The sequence below is a fragment of the Nymphalis io genome, chromosome 9 (genome assembly GCF_905147045.1).
Source record: "Nymphalis io chromosome 9, ilAglIoxx1.1, whole genome shotgun sequence".
In the NCBI taxonomy this organism is placed as follows: domain Eukaryota; kingdom Metazoa; phylum Arthropoda; class Insecta; order Lepidoptera; family Nymphalidae; genus Nymphalis; species Nymphalis io.
In genome coordinates, this window is record NC_065896.1 from 265,525 (window position 1) to 287,715 (window position 22,191).

Sequence of the window (22,191 nt, forward strand, 5' to 3'; positions counted from 1 at the left end):
ATACAATAAATTTACAATAAAAAATACATTAAAAAGTTATTCGTTGTTCGAATAATAATAATGGGTTGTCACATCATGCATTATAAAATAAAACATCACATTTCATACATCTAACAATAACATTATCATCACTAATAAACTTATAATATAAAATATTGTTAATGTCAAAGACAGATAATAAAGTAAAATAAATTATAATATTTACAACATTACAAATCAGTAAGGACATCAATTTTGGTCTCAGTATTAAAATTGGAAAAAACATAAAAAAAGAAAGATAGAATTCAAATTTCATTCTAGAAACTTTTATGAACATAAATGATAAAAAGTGTTAATGCAATATTAAAATATTGGAACCTATCAATATATGGTTTTCGGTTTAAATCTACGTAACAATAGTTAATATATTGTTAGTAGAGCTTTGTGCAAGCTCCTCTGGGTAGGCACCACCCACTCATCAGATATTCTACCGCAAAACAGCAGTACTTGATATTGTTGTATTCCGGTATGAGGGGTGAGTGAACCAGTGTAATTACAGGCACAAGGGGACAAAAAATCTTAGTTCCCAAGGGTAGTGGCGCATTGACTATGTAAGCAATAGTTGACATTTTTTACAATGCCAATGTCTAAGGGCGGTGGTGAAAAAAATTGCTTAAGAAACCATTTTTAGGTATTCTTTTAATGCGTGGAATACGCATAGTCTAAACGCAGTTATACGCATAATGGGCGGAAAATGTACGCATAGCTGACGACACGCGGTGGGGCTCATTAATATATAACCCTCTGTGGCGACATACTTCATACACGTCAAAATATTTGACGTCAGTGATTAGAATATAATAAGCTATCATTACAAATTATCTATATAAGTATGTATTTACAAAAGAAAAGTAGTATATGTAGTTTAGTGTATCAGTTGTTTGGTTTCCATAGCACAAGCTTTGTATAAGCTTAATTTGGGAAGATGGCCGTGTGTGAAAAATGTCCCGGGATAATTAAAGTAAAAATCTCATTTAAGGAACGAGGAACTAACTAAAGTATCAACACAGAACATATTGGTATCACTTAGTAATAAAAATAAAATAATAGTTGTCATATTGTGAAAAATATTTATTATGGGGTCAATTTTTTAAATTTATTTTAATATGTATGTTTGTAGATTTTTAATTATACTCATCAGGTTATTGGTTATAGAAACGGATTGGTAGTTCTTAAAAAAGCAATGATATTTGTCATATTAATATTATAAAATAAATTCCTATGTAGCTTAATTTATGTAATAATATTTTTGGAGGTTTTGGAGACGTTACTTAAATAAACTTTCATACCATATATTATTATGACTTTGCGAATAAGTATTAACTTATAAACATTACATACAATACATTTAAAAGCATTTTTTCATTCAAATGTTTCATTTCTTAATTTAATTATAAAAGTATAGTGGGAATGTGTTTCGAGTTAGTTTTTTATTTTCACAAATGTAAATGTGTGATGAGTCGATTATAATTATAATCAGACTTTCTTACAATTATTTGGATTCGACTTGATTAAGCATCGTTGATATTGTAACGTAAAGTGTGATAGACGTAACACTTCAGGTTACAGCCTCTGTCAATGACTTACGCGACGAAGCAGGCAGGTATCTACAGCGTGGACGACACAAATCATGCGTACTACTTGTGAGTTCTGCAGTGTTATTTCGTGACGTATCGCCATACGCTATTATAAATCGCGAACTTATTAAAGTTTTTATTATTATATCGCACATCGGTCTCTGACGTTACACAATAGTGTTCTGCGCCGAGTTCCGAGTTTGTTCTTACAGAGTAATTCAACTGATTATAAGACTTATAGCTATGTTACAATACAATACGCGTCAATTTGCAATGTTTGGCTTCTTTCGTCAAATATCGTTGGAGTAGAACTAAGCTCAGTCCACTACTGCTCGATGTTCATCAATTTTCAGTCCACTTGCCAGTCTCCGCCAGATATTCTGGAACAAGTGACGTTAAGACTATTATTTAACAAGCTGTCTATGTGAGCTCACCGGTTATTTTAATTTTGATCTGAAGTTTATTTATTTAAGTTCTGAAATGTTATTCCACGTGATAATCGATAATGTCGAAATAAATAAGTTTGTGCAACCGTTACGTGATGCATGTTTGTTGAGACTTTCTTTTACCTTCTCTATTTTAAAATGCAATTATAGATAAAAAATACCTACATATAATTTCTCTAATTCCTGCGAAGGGGCTTCATCGATTCGTTTTAGAAATCCGATATTAGTGTTTTTTGGTTTTGACTTCGAAAGCATGCCACCGTCAAATATTACGTTGCCCTGGCCAGATCCGGGTGGTCCTTGCGGACACTTACACATAATTTCACAATCCAAGTTATCATAGTCGGGTTTGTAGGATTCCAGTTGAGCAGCATCGTTTATTAAACTGTAAATAAAAGAACGCATTAACAAAAACATATATAAAAGGCAAACATTGCAATTACATTCGTTGAATTAATATTGTTATTGGTAATAACACAGATAATAAAATATCTGCATAGCGTTAAAATATATACTTACAGTGAGCAAGCGATGAGTATCGTGAAGAAAATCATGTTGGTAACTCTTTGTTCGGAGGCTGAAAGGGGGAATGTGAACCGTTCTTGTCATACTCCGCTATTTATACCAAATTTTCTTATAAAAATGTAAATATCATAATTATTATTAAGATTGCCTCCTTAAAGATGTTTTAACACATTTTCTTCAGGAATATATTATATTTCATTACTGCAATAAGGTCAAATGAGAACGAATTATAATTATAAGAATTCGAACGACGTTGAGGAGGAAACACGCAAATTTGAATATTGACAGCGTTATCTTTATTATATTTAACTGGCTTGATGGCTTAGTGATTTCGTATTTCAAGGTTTTGGGTTCAAACCACGCAAAAAGTCGCCCCCGAAATTAGACAGCAGCCAATGTATCCGACGGACTATCTCCTCGATTCAGGGTCATCAACTCAAAATGCTCTTGCAATGCTCTTCGAAGCATCAGCGACCGTGTACGGTGAAACCTAGGTATTTTATATACCTGGCCTACTGGACTTTTGAGTCATCGACGCGGACGTGCCATTCGGACATTTCAATGCTCCTCAGAAATTTGTGGAATCATATAGCACCACTGTCCTATGAGATGCTATCCGAAGGCCCAACTCGCAGATCTTACCAACGACCATGTTCACACCGAGCTCGACGAGCTGTTTTAGTAGTCGAAATCTCTAAACCTATATCTAATAAGTAGACAGCCATAGTGTTAAATAAAAGGAAATCATCCGCGTATTGCAATACAGAGACTAGGCTGATATTTCTGCAAATTTTATAAGTCACAATATTAAATAATAAAGGCGCTAATGGGTCTCCTTGCGCTAATCCTAGGCTGGTATTTTTTGTCATATCGTTTCCGTCTAATCGAATTTTTAGGATTCTATGGTTTAAAAAATTCCACAGATAAGTGCACAGTTGTGACCCTACACCCAAGCTATCTAAAATCGAAATAAGAGAAGTAATATTGACATTGTTGTATGCATTATGGATGTCAATAAAGCACGCGATTGTTGGCCTATTTTTAGAAAATCCAATTAAAGTTTTAGTTATAAAGTAAGACAGTTATCTGCACACTGATATGATATCCTGAATCCAGTAGTATTCATCGAAAAAATGTTATTCTTTTCGCAAAACCATTCCAATCGCTTATTAAGAATACTGTGAAAAATTTTACATAAGCAAGACACCTACCCGTTTTCGAAATAGGGACGACGATAATATTTTTCCACTGGCTAGGAACAAAGCCTTTCTCATAAAACAAATTATAAAGGTTTGTCAATATAAGTTTACTATTTTTAGGAAGATGTTTTATCATTAGATATGTAATTTCATCATCACCAGGTGATGTATTTTTAGATGGAATACAGCTTTCTAGCTTAGTCATTGAAATATTGGAACTTATTTTATTATTATAAGAACATAACGCAGGGCAAATAGGGGAAACATAATCGGGTGATAAGCTACGCAAAAGTTTGTTTGCCAGATTTCCATTTATTTGTTGTTTAGAAGACTTATAGCCCTTTAACCACTTCATTTTAGACCATATATCTGTCGATGTAGTTTTTTGATTTACAGACGAGTAAAAATTTTGAAAACAATTACTTTGAGAATTACGCATTAAATTTTGTGCAAAGTTATTTTTTTCTTTCAATATATCCAAATTACGCGGCATTGGATTACGACGGAATTTTGATAAAGCCACTGCTCTAGATAAATGCTGGTTCCAGTACGGTTTGGGGGAAAAGTTAGAAGAAAGGTTTTGACTAAATCTTATTAAAGGGATAGATATTTCTGCTGCCATATTTAAGTAATCTACGAAGATGTCGTAGTCTTTTTGGGGGTCATTAAGCCAAGAAAAATGATTGAATAAGTTTTCAAGTATCTGCGTGTATAAGTTCCAATCAGCCAATTTAAAGTTTCTTTTATATATAGATGGATATGTACAGCTGGAATTGGTTGAGATTTTAATAATCCAATGTTTCATTAAGTACTGAGTAACTGAATTTAAGCGCAATATCAGAGGTTACCAAGGAAATATCTGGGGAGTATTCTTGAAGAAAACCGTTAACTAATTTTACTCTAGTGGGTGTGCGGTCGTTTAAGGTCACAAGCTGATTGTCAGAAAGCGCATCGAATATTTGTAAACCTTGTAGGGGCTATTGCTTCCCTAACTATTTCGGAGGTTTCTTGAGTATCGTAATAAACTTGTTGATGCTTCAGGTGGAATGATTTTATTTGAAATTTACACAGATATATATCCAAAAATGACAATTATTAATAACCAATAAACAATATTTACAGAAATTCGTCTCCAATAAAAAGTTTCACATTATAACCAATGAAATTGGATTATAATGTGAGTTACAATTTAATTACCGGTTTACCAATCGGAAGGGCTATAACAAGAATAAAATTCTTTAAGAAAATTATGTACAAATCAAAACATTGGCTTTTCTACCAATAGCGAGTGAGTATGTAAGAACAATAATTATTTCTTACGAATTGTACGAGAGGTGAGGGGCGCACCGTCGCCGCGGGGGGCACCATATAAATACGCGCCTATCTGTGTCCATACAAAACTCGGCGTATGTGCTCCTACGTTTTAGTAACCGCGCGCCTTCGGCTCGCGACGGTCATATGCTTGATGTTTTGTATGGACGCTGCGTGTGGTAGGTAATGTAGGTCCCACAACCTCCTTGGTCAATTTTTTGTGACCAGTTAGTGTGATGCCCATTAAAGTCTCCAATTATAATAGTCCTACAGTTAGCTATGGAGAAAATGGCGTCCCAATCACGAGTACTGGTTCGGGCTGAAGATGGGCAACAAACTGAAATTATATTATCAAAGTCTCCACAATTCAAAAACTTAAGGTGGATAATCTGGATTGACGAATTAGTCTGCCGTACTTTGCATACCTGTGATTTGATGGACTTATGTACAATTATGGCTATTCCCCCATATGAGTCATCACGATCACAGCGGTGTATATTGTAATTTTTAATATTTATGTAACTATTTAGCTCTAACCAAGTCTCACACACAGCAGCAATATGGATTTTCTCCTGCCACAATAAATTTTCAAAACTTGTCAATTTAGGTCTGAGGCTTTATGCGTTTCACTGAATAATATTTGGCTTTGTGAATTTATGTGTTTAAATAGTCTAAAATTAACTTAAGTATAGGCTAATCAGAAATATTTTCAACAATAATTAATATTAACCACTCAAAACAGCACTTAATTGTATACTTTAGTTTTTGTTGAAATGTTCCGCCTTTAAGAAATAAAATCTCTTTTAATCTATCTAAGAGTTCTGAGAAGTTAATGTTTCTATCTAATGATTTTTCGGGATTTGCTTGGTGTAATTCTTCAGACTCCATTTTAGAATTAGGCAGATGATGGTTTGTAGATAGGTTTGCAGTTTAGGTTCTAATCGCTTTATGTTTTCTAGGTGCATTTTCGGATTTATGATTAATTGTTGGAATGTTAGCCTGTTTACTTGAAACGTGTGTCAAAGGGATATGTTTTTCGTTTTATCCTCTTTTGAATCCATTGCAGTAGGAGGAAAAACATTTGATACAATATTCGCGTACGTACGTTCTGGATGAGTAGGAGTATGATCAACGGTAGTCTTCACAGTAGGGGTTTTATATTTATGATTCGGAGACTCTGGTAGCATTGTGCGAGCTTTCCTGTATGTACAATTAAATTGAGACATAATCTCACGAATCGTTTTTTCAGTCAAGTAAACAGGACATGCTTTATTGAGTGCCATGTGTGGACCTTGACAGTTAACACAAACAAAGGTCTTTGTCTCGCAATGTGCATGATTACCACGACACTTAGGGTAAATAATCTTATCTGCTGGGCATCTAGATAGTGTATGCCCTAATTTCCAGCATTTGGAGCACTGAGACACCGGAAATGTGTAAGAGTCAACATTAATACGAAGACTGTCCACGAAGACTTGAGTAGGCAAATATGAACCTTTAAAACAGAGACGGACTCTCTCGTAGTCAATCCAATTTCCATCCGTATCACGTCGTTTCAATCGATGCACTGAACTTAATTCCGCACGACTATCACATTTAATGCGCATTTTTATTTCTTCTTCCCTTAAACCAAGGTCCACGTCCTTAATTGTACCATATGTAAAGTTTACTTGAAATGCTTTTTGAAATTTCCACCCTTTATTCAATAATTCTTCACATGTCATCATTCTACTCATGCAGTTGACATTATCGAATTCAACTCTAATTTTGTAGGGGCTTAAGTATTTTATTTTAGTAATACCAGTAATTTTCGATTCCTTTAATATTTTTGCAAGGGCGAATTGTTTGAGAAACTTTTCTTTACATGAAATATATACTTCCATGTCTTGAATTTTAATTTTTTTTTTCTTCGTAACTGTCTGCCGACCTTCGTCTATATCATCTCTTTTTCTTTTGTTAACTCCCGCTGACCACTGTTCTATATCATCTTCCATGGGTGTATATTCTGTCTCCTTCTCAGTGCTGCTTTTTTTTCAGTAACATCTCGCTCAAATAGATAGTCGGGCTTGGAGTCCTCAACTCGTTATTCACATTGTTCTCATCAGACAAAATATCAATATCATCCATATAAATAAATATGAAAGATATATATAAAATAAACACAACCGCAATTGTTCAACAGTAAATTAACCGAATGATAAGCGGCACCGGTCGGCCGGCGCGCCAAACCGGTTTCACAGTAAAGAACTAATGAGTTGTAAACAATAAAGAATGCATTCATTCAATAGACGTCCACCTCGCGCGAGTACCGTCGCGAGACTCGCATATTTTCTTAAAGATGTTAAAATATAAATGAATATTTAAAAGATAAATATTTTGTAACAAAGCAAACTCTTCAGTTTGTTTACAGTGTTACAATTTGTTTACAGTGTACACCATTCACAATTAATATCATTTCATATTTACTAGAATATCTTTATTTTCTTTACAAACGTCTAAGAAATTTCAACAAGTCTTTAGGCTCTGTAAAACGCGCAGCCGACGCACCAGCACTTATTGTACGATACCGTGTATAATGCAATCTACCGCCTTCTTACTAAAAATAGTAAATGCATTTAATAAATTATTTTTACCATAGAAATATTCATCTAAACAATCTCCTACCCTCATTCGTTTGTCGAGCATTTCTGTTAAAATGACACCGAAATTAGTTTAGGATGGAAAAACTTTACGAAGTAATGTTTGCCACTCTGACCAGCTATATAAAATAGTATTTTGACTATTAAACCATTCTTTAGCATTATCCGACAATTTAGGTAAAGCAAAATGAACAATACGAGATTCACTCCACCCGTATATTTTTGCACACTCATTTACTTTCGATAGCCATAAATCGATACGATTATTCTTTACAGACGATTATTTTTCTTTTTTCTTGAGTCTCTTCTATTTTTATGAGTACTATCAATGTCTTCGTCAAATTGTCTCCTTCTTTTTTCAGAATGACTGCGTGATCTTTTAGAACGATGCATTGTTTAAAAGAAAATTATCCCATTTCTGATAAATACTAGAAGTAATAAATTTTATTATTTGCTAATTTTAATATCTTGAATATAGTAACTTATGAGATATTTTAAATTTAATTAAAACAATATATCATATATTGTTAATTCGATAACAATCGTTCAGTTTTTTTTTATAAATGCGCATCAAAACATTTTTTTTTACTTTTTTACCAAACAATACCAATGATGTTCTGAAACCGATTATATTTTTATTAAATCAAATACAATACAGAGATATGTAAATATTAAATATATTAATTGAAGTACATAATGTAATTTATTATTATTAAAAAAAAGTGACACTGAAATTTCAGAAAGTAAATATTAAATTTGATTTAATTGTGATTTGTGATCAGGTCTCTTGCATTGCCTCCGGAAAGTCTATGAAAAATTAAAGGCTATGGCCAAGGTATTCATTGAGATTATTTTTGTTGTAGTGTTCTTTTTTGGACGCTATTAAATATCTTGTGTGATCGTTAATGAAGCAGAATTATTTTGCCGCTATGCGGCACCGTTTTTATTTTCTTATACCGATTTCTGAAGATTATTAATATTAAAGTTTACTCGGTTGTAGAGCTTTGTGCAAGCTCATCTGGGTAGGTACCACCCACTCATCAGATATTCTACCGCAAAAAAAGGAATACCTACTAACTATTGTGTTTTAGTTTGAAGGGTGAGTGAGTAACTACAGTCACGAGGAATATAAAATCTTAGTTCCCATGGGTGATGGCGTATCATGAGTACTTTGTAAGGGATGGTTGATGTTTCTACAGTGCCAATGTCTATGAGCAGTGGTGAGCATCAGCACTTACCATCGTTAAAGGGAAACAAGCACGAATTCGTTATTGTTATTTTGCTTTTTGGCAATATTTTTAATAAATATATTTGGCTATTAAATTTTCGTTAATATTAAATTATTGTACGTCTTTTATTCTACATAATATATAATTAACTTGAGCAACTACGAAACCTATGTACATATATTGGAGATTTTTGAATTACGCAAATATAATTTTGACGAAGATGGTGTTGCCGAATTTTGTAAAATCTCAAGTGGCTCTCTATTCTTCTTCAAGGAAAACTCACATTCTGTCTCTTCTATACCCAATTTTATTAATTCTAGAGACTCCCTTCTATCGTAAGGAGACATTCTAGTTTTTATACTCGGGTGAGAATTATAATTTCACATTTGTAGTTCCCCTCCCCCTTTCAACATACACAATACTGGTTTTCGCCCGCGTTATTTGGAGGTTAAGTGTTAGGTATAAAAAAGTAGCCCATTTCCTTTCTTGAGGTTCAAGCTTGCTTGATAACAAATTTCATCAAACTAAATACGTAACAGACAGAGTTCCTTTCGCATATATAATACTAACAACTCGTTCCGACTTCGCACGAATAGAAGTAAATAGTATAAGGGTCTACAAAAAACGTTTATACCGTAATACATAATATTGTAACTTATGGTTTATGTTACGCCAGTGCAGTATGCCAGTGAAACCAGTTAGCATGACTTTGTTTTATAATTATACTAATATTATAAAGCTGCTGAGTTTGTGTAGTTGAATGCTCTTATCTCAGGAACTACTTACTTGAATTGATTAATACTTTTAGTGTTGGATAGCCCTTTTATTGAGAAAGGCTATAACATCATGCTACGACTAATAAGAACGGAGACTTATTGAAAAATGTTGCAAAAACAGAAAAAATGATACCTTTTGGGAGCTTCAGGTGCGTGCGCTACGTAAACGGTTAAAGTTACTCAACAATTATATATCACGTAATTATTCCTCTGAAAAAGTCCTAAAAAAAGTCCGCGATAGCATATGTCTATTGTTAAAGGTTGACTCACTATAACCTTTTTTATGGTAATCAAATTTTATTCGAAAATAATGGATTATTTGCAAATTCGTTCATAAACATTCATATAATCACAAAATTTTCATAAACATGGTATTAATTCTTATCTAAATAAACAGTTATTTATCACAAATATTTAATTAAAAAAATTGCTCTTACATCATTTGATTTCAATTATTATCTTAGGGGACGTCACAGTTTTAAAATAACTCCGCAGCAAAATAAGGATCAAGTGCGCGGCGCGGATGAAAGCATGGTAGCGATGCCTGTCGGTAGCTCTGCTAGGCAGCATGCCGCGCAGCTCATTCACGTAATCGGCTCCATACGGAACGGTTGTGTACGGCGAACTACTTTTTATATATGTTATTGCGATATCGCATCGTATCATTATACTTTTTAAATAAATAAGTTTTGTTCTATTTTTAATTTCTAACTGTTATTTCAATTATTTTAACTAAGTAGGTAGGTTCTTACCTTTCAACATAGGTTACCGAGGTACATAATTTGAATTTATAGTAATTTTCAATTGGGTTTTATTTAGTCCCTTATTATGTAACTACTTACAAAGTACTATATAAGTACTGCTAGGTATATAAGTTTTACTAATTCTTTTAAAGTTTGATTTTTTTTTCTTATATAAGTAAGTATAATATTTTTATCACCTACATATTTTTTTATAAAATAAAAAGGTGGACGAGCATATAGGCCACCTGATGGTAAGTGGTCACCAATACCCATAGACATTAGCATTGTAAGAAATGTTAACCATCGCTTACATCACCAATGCGCCACCAACTTTGGGAACTAAGATGTTATATCCCTTGCGCGTGTAATTACAGACAGACGAGCTTGCACAAAGCTCTACCACCAGTTATTAATTATTTAATAGCTAGGTACATAATTTATCTTTTAATATATAAATTTACATTTCCTTAATAATATTATAGTATATAATTAGATAGTTTATATTTTTTAGTGATTAGTGACACTCAATGGAACGGAAGGCGCACCAACGGTTGTGAACTTGACTCCAGTGTGGTTCGGCAGAACTTCAGTGCGCTTTCGACAGAGTCGTGATGGTATCGCTCGGGTCCGGGCAGAATACTCTCTGCAAGGCATCGGTCGAGTGAGGTCACGGAACTGTCTTACCGTTCCATAAATTACTTTGTGTCTGATATTAAAAGTGAAGTGTAATAAAGTGTCATCATATTAACTGAGTGTTGATCATTTCACTATAACCCACTGTACGCCCACATGATGTTCGACATAGTGATCAAAGACCTGATGCCCCTCCGACATGAATCAATCAACAATCAATGACATGAATCGATGAACTCTGAAAACATTACAGCTATTTTGGGCAGTCATATAATATAACATTACAAGAGATTATTATAAAAGCTTACTTAAAAAAACCTAATAAAAGAGCGAATAATAAAAGGTTCGTGTATCGTACGTCGCGTCAAATAGCAGTCGACCACGTACATAATGCTCCATGCTTCTCCCCGCTGTGCTCGATTTGGACAAGATAAATGTTGGCAGGTTCTATGCCGCACTAACGCCTCTACACCATTTAAATTCTCGAAAACCCTCGGTCAAACGTTCCCAAATATTATTTCAGCTTGCTAGTCGTAAACATTAGCGACTCTGCATATGGTTCACCGAACAGCTACTCCGTTTTACGTTAATTGAGCTGATGCCGTGCTAGATTTGTTTGTAGCAGCTTTTGTGCCGCAAAACCATTAATAAAATACAAATTTCTCAACAAATCAGAACTAATGTTTGACTTCAAATTCAAGTTAATCAGGAAAAATCTTTTGCTTAAAAGTCATTAAATTGTCACCGCCGAGAAAGACCTCCTGGGCGATTTCTCATTCAGGAGCGATGACTTTTTGATAATTTACCAACAAACGACACTAATATGTAGTTCTTAAGAAGCCAATGATATTTGTCATATCAATATTATAAAACGAATTCCTATGTATCTCAATTTATGTAATAATATTTTTGTAAGTTTTAAATTATATTACTTTAATAAAACTTACATTCCACTTATATAATTATATATTTATATAATTTCAATTTCAAATTTGAATATAATACCTTTGTGAATTACACTTGAACGACGAAATAAGGTTCCATAAATGTGTCGTTCAAGTGTTTGTTTTTTGTTAATAATAATAAATTACATAAAAAAAATGTTCAACATAATATTTTAAATAATAAAGATATATCTAATTTGACCTTATTACAATAAAATAAAATTCCTAAATAAAATACTTAAGACATCTTTAAGGAGACAATCTTAATAATAATTGTTATATTTACATTTTTATAAGAAAATTTGGTATAAATAGCGGAGTATGACAAGAACGGTTCACATTCCCCCTTTCAGCCTCCGAACAAAGAGTTACCAACATGATTTTCTTCACGATACTCATCGCTTGCTCACTGTAAGTATATATTTTAACGCTATGCAGATATTTTATTATCTGTGTTATTACCAATAACAATATTAATTCAACGAATGTAATTGCAATGTTTGCCTTTTATATATGTTTTTGTTAATGCGTTCTTTTATTTACAGTTTAATAAACGATGCTGCTCAACTGGAATCCTACAAACCCGACTATGATAACTTGGATTGTGAAATTATGTGTAAGTGTCCGCAAGGACCACCCGGATCTGGCCAGGGCAACGTAATATTTGACGGTGGCATGCTTTCGAAGTCAAAACCAAAAAACACTAATATCGGATTTCTAAAACGAATCGATGAAGCCCCTTCGCAGGAATTAGAGAAATTATATGTAGGTATTTTTTATCTATAATTGCATTTTAAAATAGAGAAGGTAAAAGAAAGTCTCAACAAACATGCATCACGTAACGGTTGCACAAACTTATTTATTTCGACATTATCGATTATCACGTGGAATAACATTTCAGAACTTAAATAAATAAACTTCAGATCAAAATTAAAATAACTGGTGAGCTCACATAGACAGCTTGTTAAATAATAGTCTGAACGTCACTTGTTCCAGAATATCTGGCGGAGACTAGCAAGTGGACTGAAAATTGATGAACATCGAGCAGTAGTGGACTGAGCTTAGTTCTACTCCAACGATATTTGACGAAAGAAGCCAAACATTGCAAATTGACGCGTATTGTATTGTAACATAGCTATAAGTCTTATAATCAGTTGAATTACTCTGTAAGAACAAACTCGGAACTCGGCGCAGAACACTATCGTGTAACGTCAGAGACCGATGTGCGATATAATAATAAAAACTTTAATAAGTTCGCGCTTTATAATAGCGTATGGCGATACGTCACGAAATAACACTGCAGAACTCACAAGTAGTACGCATGATTTGTGTCGTCCACGCTGTAGATACCTGCCTGCTTCGTCGCGTAAGTCATTGACAGAGGCTGTAACCTGAAGTGTTACGTCTATCACACTTTACGTTACAATATCAACGATGCTTAATCAAGTCGAATCCAAATAATTGTAAGAAAGTCTGATTATAATTATAATCGACTCGTCACACATTTACATTTGTGAAAATAAAAAACTGACTCTAAACACATTCCCACTATACTTTTATAATTACATTAAGAAATAAAACATTTGAATGAAAAATGCTTTTAAATTTATAATATGCCATTTTTATAAGCTATAATTTGCATAACAATTGTACCAATAGATTATTAACATACATAATAATATCACTTACTTACTTTATAGTAATATAATTAAATGAATCTACAAAATTGTTATTTAATAAATATGCTCCATAGGATTTTTTTTTTTGTGATAATTATGTATCAAAATTTCTTCATTATCTGTGCAATAATAACCCCGATTAGCCCTGATTTTCTGACACAAATCTCATCAATCCAAAACTAGTCACTTCATAACGCGCTAAGAACGGCAATTCAGAATTTAGAACCAAGTAAATTACATCCAAAATAATCACGGAGATCGACCAGCCTGTACCTTTATCCAAGTAATCAATAAATACATCCATACATACAAACAAACATACAAACAATCATACAATGAAAAATATAACTTCTTCCTTTTTTGGAGTCCGTTAAAAACATAACACTAACAATAATAGCAGATATAACGACATGATCGACGTGTCGCGCTCCGTCTATGCAAAAGAATAATAAATTGATCAATTATTGTAACTCGCGTTTACGTATCATTATATAGATAAACTAAAATAATATTTAAAACTTATTCTGATCACGAATTAACGTATGCGAAGGGATTGTCCGAGCACTTACAACTTCAAGTTCAGCCTAATCGTGTAATCGTGTTTAAGCTATGTAGTCAAACCCTCTTTTCGGTTTTCATATGAAATTAAATATTCCAAAGTAGTTGCAAAAACAGACTACCCTAGGTATAACCAGTAACTGAAAGTATACGTCGGAGTTCTAGCTGGCCATGGCGAACTACTGACGCGATGGTCATACGTATGGCTCCTCGTCCTGTGCTTACTTCTCTGATATAAAAAATGGACCAGTAGTGTTGCTAAAACAATCGAATGTTCAAAATTATTCTCTCACCCCGCTTAAAGTAAGTCCCGTCCAACACGTGTGAGACACTCACGAACAGGGCCGCATCCACCAAGGAGGTAAGTTTTTCGCACAGCATGGAGAAACGTCACTCGTTAGACCTTGTAGAGAATGGCCTCCATACAAGTTCTTACATGATTTCGATTAGATGATTAGCCTGATTTCACATAAAAATATATACGCCACATGTTGTAAAAAAATCTTAATAACGCCTATTATTACAACTTCCATTAATCTAAGGATTACTTGAAGCGATAAAATAATAGTGCTAATGGTTGATGCGTAGCCTAGGCGAGTCTTCCCGGTGTGTCGGTCTCGGTATGAACTTGGACAAGACCAAGGTCATGTTCAATAGGCATGTCGTGCCGGGACCGATATACGTCGAGGGGAAACCTCTCGAAGTTGTTAGTGAATATACCTACCTAGGACAGATAATACAAGTCGGTAGGAACAACTTCGAGAAGGAAGCCGATCGAAGAATTCGCTTGGGATAGGCTGCAACCTTCGTCAAGTCCTCAAGTCGTCTATACCGCAATGACGAAAGTCTTCAACCAATGCGTCTTACCTGCCATGACATACGGTGCCGAAACGTGGACACTAACTGCGGGACTAGTTCACAAATTCAAAGTCGCTCAGCGTGCTATAGAGCGAGCTATGCTCGGAGTATCTTTGAAGGATAAGATCAGAAATGAGATTATCCGGAAAAGAACCGGAGTCACCGACATAGCTTGCAAAATTAGCAGGCTGAAGTGGCAGTGGGCTGGTCACGTATGTCGTAGGACCGATGGCCGTTGGAGCAGACGAGTCCTAGAGTGGAGACCGCGAATCGGCAAGCGCAGCGTAGGGCGCTCTCCAGCCAGGTGGACCGATGACCTTAAAAAGGTGGCGGGCACCAACTGGATGCGGAAGGCGGAGGACAGTGAGCTTTGGCGCACCTTGGGAGAGGCCTATGTTCAGCAGTGGACAATGATTGGCTGTTGATTGAATGGTTGATGGTAGAACAGACAACACACGAAGCTCTATCGTTGTTAAGAACGCGCTAAGCAAAATTTCAGATTTCAAAGAAAGCGGCGAGACAGCGGTGGAGAGAAGAGAATGACACGGCACAAGAGAACGACATGGTGTTTGCCGTTGTGGCATACGAATCCGTTTTAAATTGCGCCATTATACATTGTATCTCCCAAAAATTATATGATAAAGCCATTATTAGATTGTTTGAAAATCTACTAAATTTTTCTGCAAAAATATTTTTTGTATATTATGGTAAAACTCAAATATCTAAGAAATTATATTATTCATCTCCGATGCTTCAAATTGTTAAAAGAATTTAACGGGATTAAGTTAACGATGATCGACATCGAACTCTGCGAGTCATTTGTAATCTCTTCAATTCTATTTAGGACAAAATTATATTCCAAAAGTATCTGAAGAGATAAATTAAGATAGATTCACTGCGTCTACTTTTATGAATCGGATATTAAATTGTCATGATTTTAACGAAACGCAATGATTATTATTTACAAAAGAATAAAAGTGGTGTAAATTATATATTGACAAAATACAACATAAATCTTCCATAATCCTTTATAAATATAATATAAATAATATTATAAGTATATACATATTTATATATTTATCGGTTTTTAATCGCGACCGTGTTTTTTCTCGTTGTAACCAATGCAAATTCATCTCTATTGTAACATCGTTAAAACCCTAGTAACATATGATAAATTGATTCTGCAAATTATATTATATTAAATGTATTTTAAGCTGATCTGATCATCACTGTATAGAGACGAAAAGTAAACAAGTAAATAAATCGATACTGAGTTATAGAAAAAAAAATCCACAGTTATTTTTAACTTTACCGATCAATACAATTAATAAAATATTAAATTAGGCATAGGTATTACCCAACATAAGATTATATAGACGACTAGTTTTCGCCCGTGGCTTCGCCTGCGAGTTTCAGGTGTGAGGTATAAAAAGCCTATGGCCTGGGGTTCAAGCTTGATTCATACCAAATTTTATCAAAATCGGTTCAGTGGTTTATCCGTGAAAGTGCAACAGACAGTCAGAGTTACTTTCGCATTTATAATATTAGTATAGATAAAATAGAGCAGAGAATTAGTATTTGTTGATTTTCAGGCAGGCGCACCATTTATACAAACTCCGCTTACTAATAGTGCTTTATTTAATTATATTTCGGTACAATATGTATATAACAAACAACCTATTATTAATATTAAATAATATAAAGTAAATATCAATCACTGTTATATTTAGGAAGGTTAAAATGTATAAGCGTACGAATCACCAACACTGTATATTAATCACAAGCTATTCTGAATCAAAGAGCTGAAAGCCGATTTTTTTTTCAACAGCTCCGCTAAATTGCTCAAAGCTCTTAAAACACGGCAGAGCGTTGGGAAAACAGACTGTATAAATTGAGGCTGAAAGATCAGTAAATATCCGGCAGATGTCGCTTGTGAAGAGGGCAGAAACTAGGGTGAAATACGAGCAAAGAATTGATAGATTGGACTCAAACGTTTTTTTGGATTTTCTTTTTTCTCTAATGGTGAACGGTTCTATTCAGTATAATTTAATTTTATAATATTTCAGTATCATTATTACAATTGTACTAAAGCGAATTAAGACTATCTCGTTAGTCTATTAGCAAGCTGTAGGGCCGCAAATCTCAAGTTTTTGTTTTATAAAATATGTGGATTGGCAAATGGGCCATTTGATGGTAACTTAGTGTTTACCACCGCCTATAAACATTGGCATGTTAAGAAGTATTTAGATGTGATACTATATAATAGACCCCCGCGTAGGCTTGTAGGCTAGAATTCGAGAGAACATCAAAGGAATTTGAGTAGTCATTAAATAAATAAGCTCCAAATCTTCTCCTCAAAAGAGGGAGGAGGCCTTAGCCCAGCAGTGGGACATTGACAGGTTGTTACTGTACATTAAATAAATATTTACAAACAAATGCTGTTATCTTGAATAGATTTTTTTTCTGAAACAAAATTTTACAACAGAGCGCTTTATGTTACACAAATAAAAAACAACAAACCCTGTAGAGACTAACTAAAAACATTTAACTATTTTGTTAATCCTCTTATCTATTGAATCAGCTGAAGAGCGTTCGAGCAATGTAACTCTATCCTATTTCGACGTTAGTTATTCGAAGGCAGGTGAGAGTTTCGAGTGGATAGTTCGTTTTCCTTGGAAAAGGGCCATTAACTGCGCCGTTCCGATAAATCAGCGCAACTGCAGGAAACAAAACTGCGAAGTGCGAACAAATACATCGTGCCGCAGTCTGTAGCCTGCACCCATACTGCTGACGCTACACGGCCAGTGCGACATAGCTCAACTAATTGCTACGTTTTCAAATGTTGCTTTTTATTAGACCATTAAAAAATATTTCTTGATGAATATTTTAACATACTTATATTTACGTACATTTAACATATGTATTGTACAGTATGAGTTAAATTTCTAATACATTTTAATGAGCTAATAAACAACAATAAAACATTCCATAATATTTAGTTTATCGTAATCGGATTGTGAAGATCTATTCCCTTCGAAAGTATCGCAATTTCATCAGACAGTAACGACTCCATAAACGATATGAAATGATTGTCAGCGTGAGCCCATTATCCTGTGAAATATTCTTCATCCAGATGAACGTCAGCCCCGTCCGCGCTCCGGACGCGGACTTTATTTTAGATCGTAAAGAATAAAGGAATTGTAAGCCCGTAATGCAAAAAGTACTTAAGTGATATACTTAGTCAAATTGAATTTTCCCCTCAAATAAAAATTTAAGAGTGCGAAGTTGTTTCGACGCTCGAAACTTTGGAACCTCAGCGCTGTTTGTTTGTTCATTACATTTCACTGACATTTTTCCATTAGGCGCGACGTTTTTAAATGTCAAATTTATCCTCTATAAGCTCACTTCGGAAGTAGTATCGTGGGCGTTTAAAATACTATGAGCTGATCGCTGATATTTTCTATTTTTAATATACATGTATATGATCTTCCTTGCAAGCTTGAACTTGAAACTTCAGTAAAATCCACATTTATCGTCACTATTAGAATGACTACGCTCCGCAGCATACGCGGTTAGAAAAGTTAGACAACTAACTGATACTGATACTGCTCAATTAGTGTATATTGGTTATTGCCATAGTATTATGTGATATCGCACATTATTCGGGGTCACGCTACATATATTGAATTTGTTCACATTTTACAAAAGAAACCTGTTCCGTCTCTCAGAAAAGGTAGGAATACAGTTGTGACACAATATAATTACAATAACATTGATCTTTTTTATAGTATAAGTAGGTGGATGACGTATACCTGACGGTAAGTGGTCACCAACGCCCATAGACATTGGCATTGTAAAAAATGTTAACCATCGCTTACATTGCCAATGCGCCACCAACATTGGGAACTAAGATGTTATGTCCCTTGACCCTGTAATTACTGGCTCACCCTTCAAACCTGATCACAACAATACCAAATACTGCTGTCTTGCGGTAGAATATCAGTTGAGCGGTGAATTTGATAGAATCAGTGAAAATCGCTGTATAAACGCGAGACGTAAGAATAAGCGTATAACACCAAGTTTCCGACTCCACAAAGTTAAGAAATCTTTCGAAAGGGCAAGATATTCTTTTCCATACTAAAAACCCGCAGATATTTTTAACTTTACCAATTAATAAATTTAAATCGTATATTAAAAAACATTGATAAAAAAGGCGCATTACGACTTTAAAAAAGCATAGAGTCAGGGTTTGTTGACTTTCAGGCAGGATATATGTACATTTAATTTTATTTAGTTGACATAACTTCGTATTTGAAATGTTGGAAAAGAGTAACTAATGAGTTTCTTGCCGATTCTTCTCGGTAGAATCTGCACACCGAACCGGTGATTACTTACTTTTACCTTTAATAAATTTCTGTAAAATAAAAATTCAAAAGTATTTGAAAAATATTTGGATAAAGTATATTTAGATTGACGGAGTTTTGAATCAACATAAAAAAAGATACCGAATTTCGAATCAAATTTCTTTCTCCAATTAATATTTTACTATTTCAAAGTATTTCATAATGATCGGTAAAGCACAAGCAAAAAATAATCACGCTTTGAACTTGATTTAATTTAACAAACAGTCAGGTCTTATATACAGATATAAAGAAAATATTGTTTGACATACAAGTGATGGATGTCACCATTTATATATTACAATATCAGTAAATAATGAACTTAAACGGAAAAGATAATGCCCGATTAGTAAAATTGTTTGTTATAATATTTACATTATTATTTATTTACTATAAATTTAAATCTACTTGTTGGAAATCAACTCATGAATTGCCTGAACATCTTCAGAAATATTTATTGAACGAAAATGTTATCGTCAATAACACGATTGATGCTGAAAAATTGAAACGACTGGTAGAATACATAAATTCTGAACAAAATATAAGAAACTTGGTCAAATTCAAGCCCGTAGAGGATCACACGCCGGTCCTGGTTATTCAAGTACATAAAAATATCAAACATTTGCAATACCTAATCATATCATTGTCACAAGTTCAAGGCATACAGACAGCTCTATTAATATTTTCTCATAGTTTTTACTACGAACCAATAAACCGCCTTGTAAGGAAAATTGATTTTTGTAAGGTGATGCAAATATTTTATCCTTTCTCCCTACAACTTCATCCGAACAAACACCCAGGGATCGATCCCGGTGACTGTGAACCTGGCATGTCGAAAACGAAAAATAAGAAATATTGCCTCATTCGCGACGCTCGTCTCACAGAACACAAACAGCACTGGTGGTGGAAATTAAATTTTATTTTCCAAGGCACAAAGATGTTACATAAACATAGGACTCCTGTCGTTTTTCTCGAAGAAGACAATTGCGTTGCCCCAGACTTTCTCCACATGTTCCATTACATCACTCGCTCGTTAGAGTACTTTCCTTTTGTTGAAGTCATGACTTTTGGAAGACCATGGACGAATAACATCGACATGGATCTACTCACAGTCGAATCTTGGAGACCGCCTTTTGATATTGGTCTAACTTTCAATAAAACAACTTGGAAAAAAATATTAGAATTATCTGGACAATTTTGTATGTATAATGACTACAGCTGGAGTTATTCGTTGCTTCATGTATTCGAAAGATTTCCTAAGGGTCATGTAGATATGGTGGCGTGTATGGTGCCACGCGTGATATCGATGAAAGAGTATGACAGTACTGTTGACATATTTAAAAAAACAACGGAATTGTTTTCTGCATTGGATCTGTTTCCAAAGAAAGTTCAAGCCGTTTTCTTGTTTGGACCTGCAGGAAGAGTAGAAAGAGTTTTGAAAGGCCCTCCAGTTGGCAGAGGTGGTTGGAATGATCTGCGAGACCAACTTTTATGTCTGGATCCTTTGCTGAGCACGACCACAGAAGAGAAACGATACAATGAATACGATGTTACCAAGTTGTAATAACATATATGTATTCTACTGACTATTCATCCCAGCTTCGCACGGATATTAATATATTATGAAGATCTATATAAACATTTTTATATAACACTGTTAATTTTTGTGACGCACACCAATGAAGCATCCAGTCGGTAAGATTTTTTTCCGACACATACAACAACCATCGTCATAAATTTTAGAGTACACAAAACGTTAATGAGTTATGTAAAGTCCTTCCTCGATAGTTTTTGACTCTATCGCGTTTAAGCAGACAGACAGACCGACAGTCGCAGCAGGGACGAGAACTGTTTTAATTCGAGAACAATTTCACTATTTCGTCTTATTGTCATTAAATTAATTTTTATAAAATTTATTTTAATCTATTGTAGCTTAATTACACGAGTATTACAAATCGTTATGTATAATCAAGAACTTACTTATTTCTCCACTGACAGTGCCATCTAGCGTAAACCTTTAAATACTAATTCCTAGTTTCAATTATATAATTTTTTATTTACATTACAATCATTGCGTTAAAAAAATTAAGTTAAAATAGATTTCTTAGTAATTTTATTATTCGATTCGGAAACAACATACCACAGACTTTAACATTTGTCAAGTTATTTGTCACTTAGAGCTTATAAAAAAAACATCGGACAGTGGTGATAAAAAACGAGCTTATTTTTTTACAAGAAGATTAAATTGTATGTAAGTAATTAGCAGTGTTCCGATGAGCAAATACTGAGTTTCTCGCCTGTTCTTATTGGTATACATTCAAAATCGATGGCAACTTTAAACTTCATTCAAAACTGCTCATCATTTTCATTTGATTTAATTAAGTATAACGTTTTCCATGTTATGACGTGTTATAAAACACAAATCTCGAAAAATTCGACGTTTCGAAAATTACGCAATGTCTTATAACCACGTATATAGTGTATGAATAGATAAATAAGACATAGTGATAATAATACAATATTATTGTATTACCTTAATTTATTTTAATATCTTTACAATTAATCGTAAATCAAGTGCACGTCACGCAACAACGTGTTATAAAAGGGATAGTAACAGGTCCTTAACGCGTAGGTA

The 22,191-nt window shown here is 34.0% G+C and overlaps 2 protein-coding genes across 3 annotated transcripts in view; both read right to left on the reverse strand.

The window, feature by feature from the left end:
• Window positions 1-22,191, reverse strand: part of LOC126770466 (beta-1,4-N-acetylgalactosaminyltransferase bre-4-like) — a 266,346-nt gene that overhangs the window by 165,334 nt on the left and 78,821 nt on the right. The gene's annotated exons all lie outside the window — the stretch shown is intronic.
• Window positions 1,828-2,827, reverse strand: LOC126770472 (uncharacterized). Of its 2 annotated transcripts, none has more exons than XM_050489862.1 (3): window positions 2,582-2,827; window positions 2,228-2,447; window positions 1,828-1,996 (listed from the first exon to the last, which is right to left on the reverse strand). In XM_050489862.1, exons 1-3 carry the CDS (start codon window positions 2,614-2,616, stop codon window positions 1,934-1,936), a joined length of 318 nt encoding a protein of 105 aa, XP_050345819.1. In that variant the 5' UTR covers window positions 2,617-2,827; the 3' UTR covers window positions 1,828-1,933. The 2 variants fall into 2 exon arrangements, with proteins under 2 accessions (XP_050345819.1, XP_050345820.1); XM_050489863.1 differs by having other exon boundaries at window positions 2,224-2,447.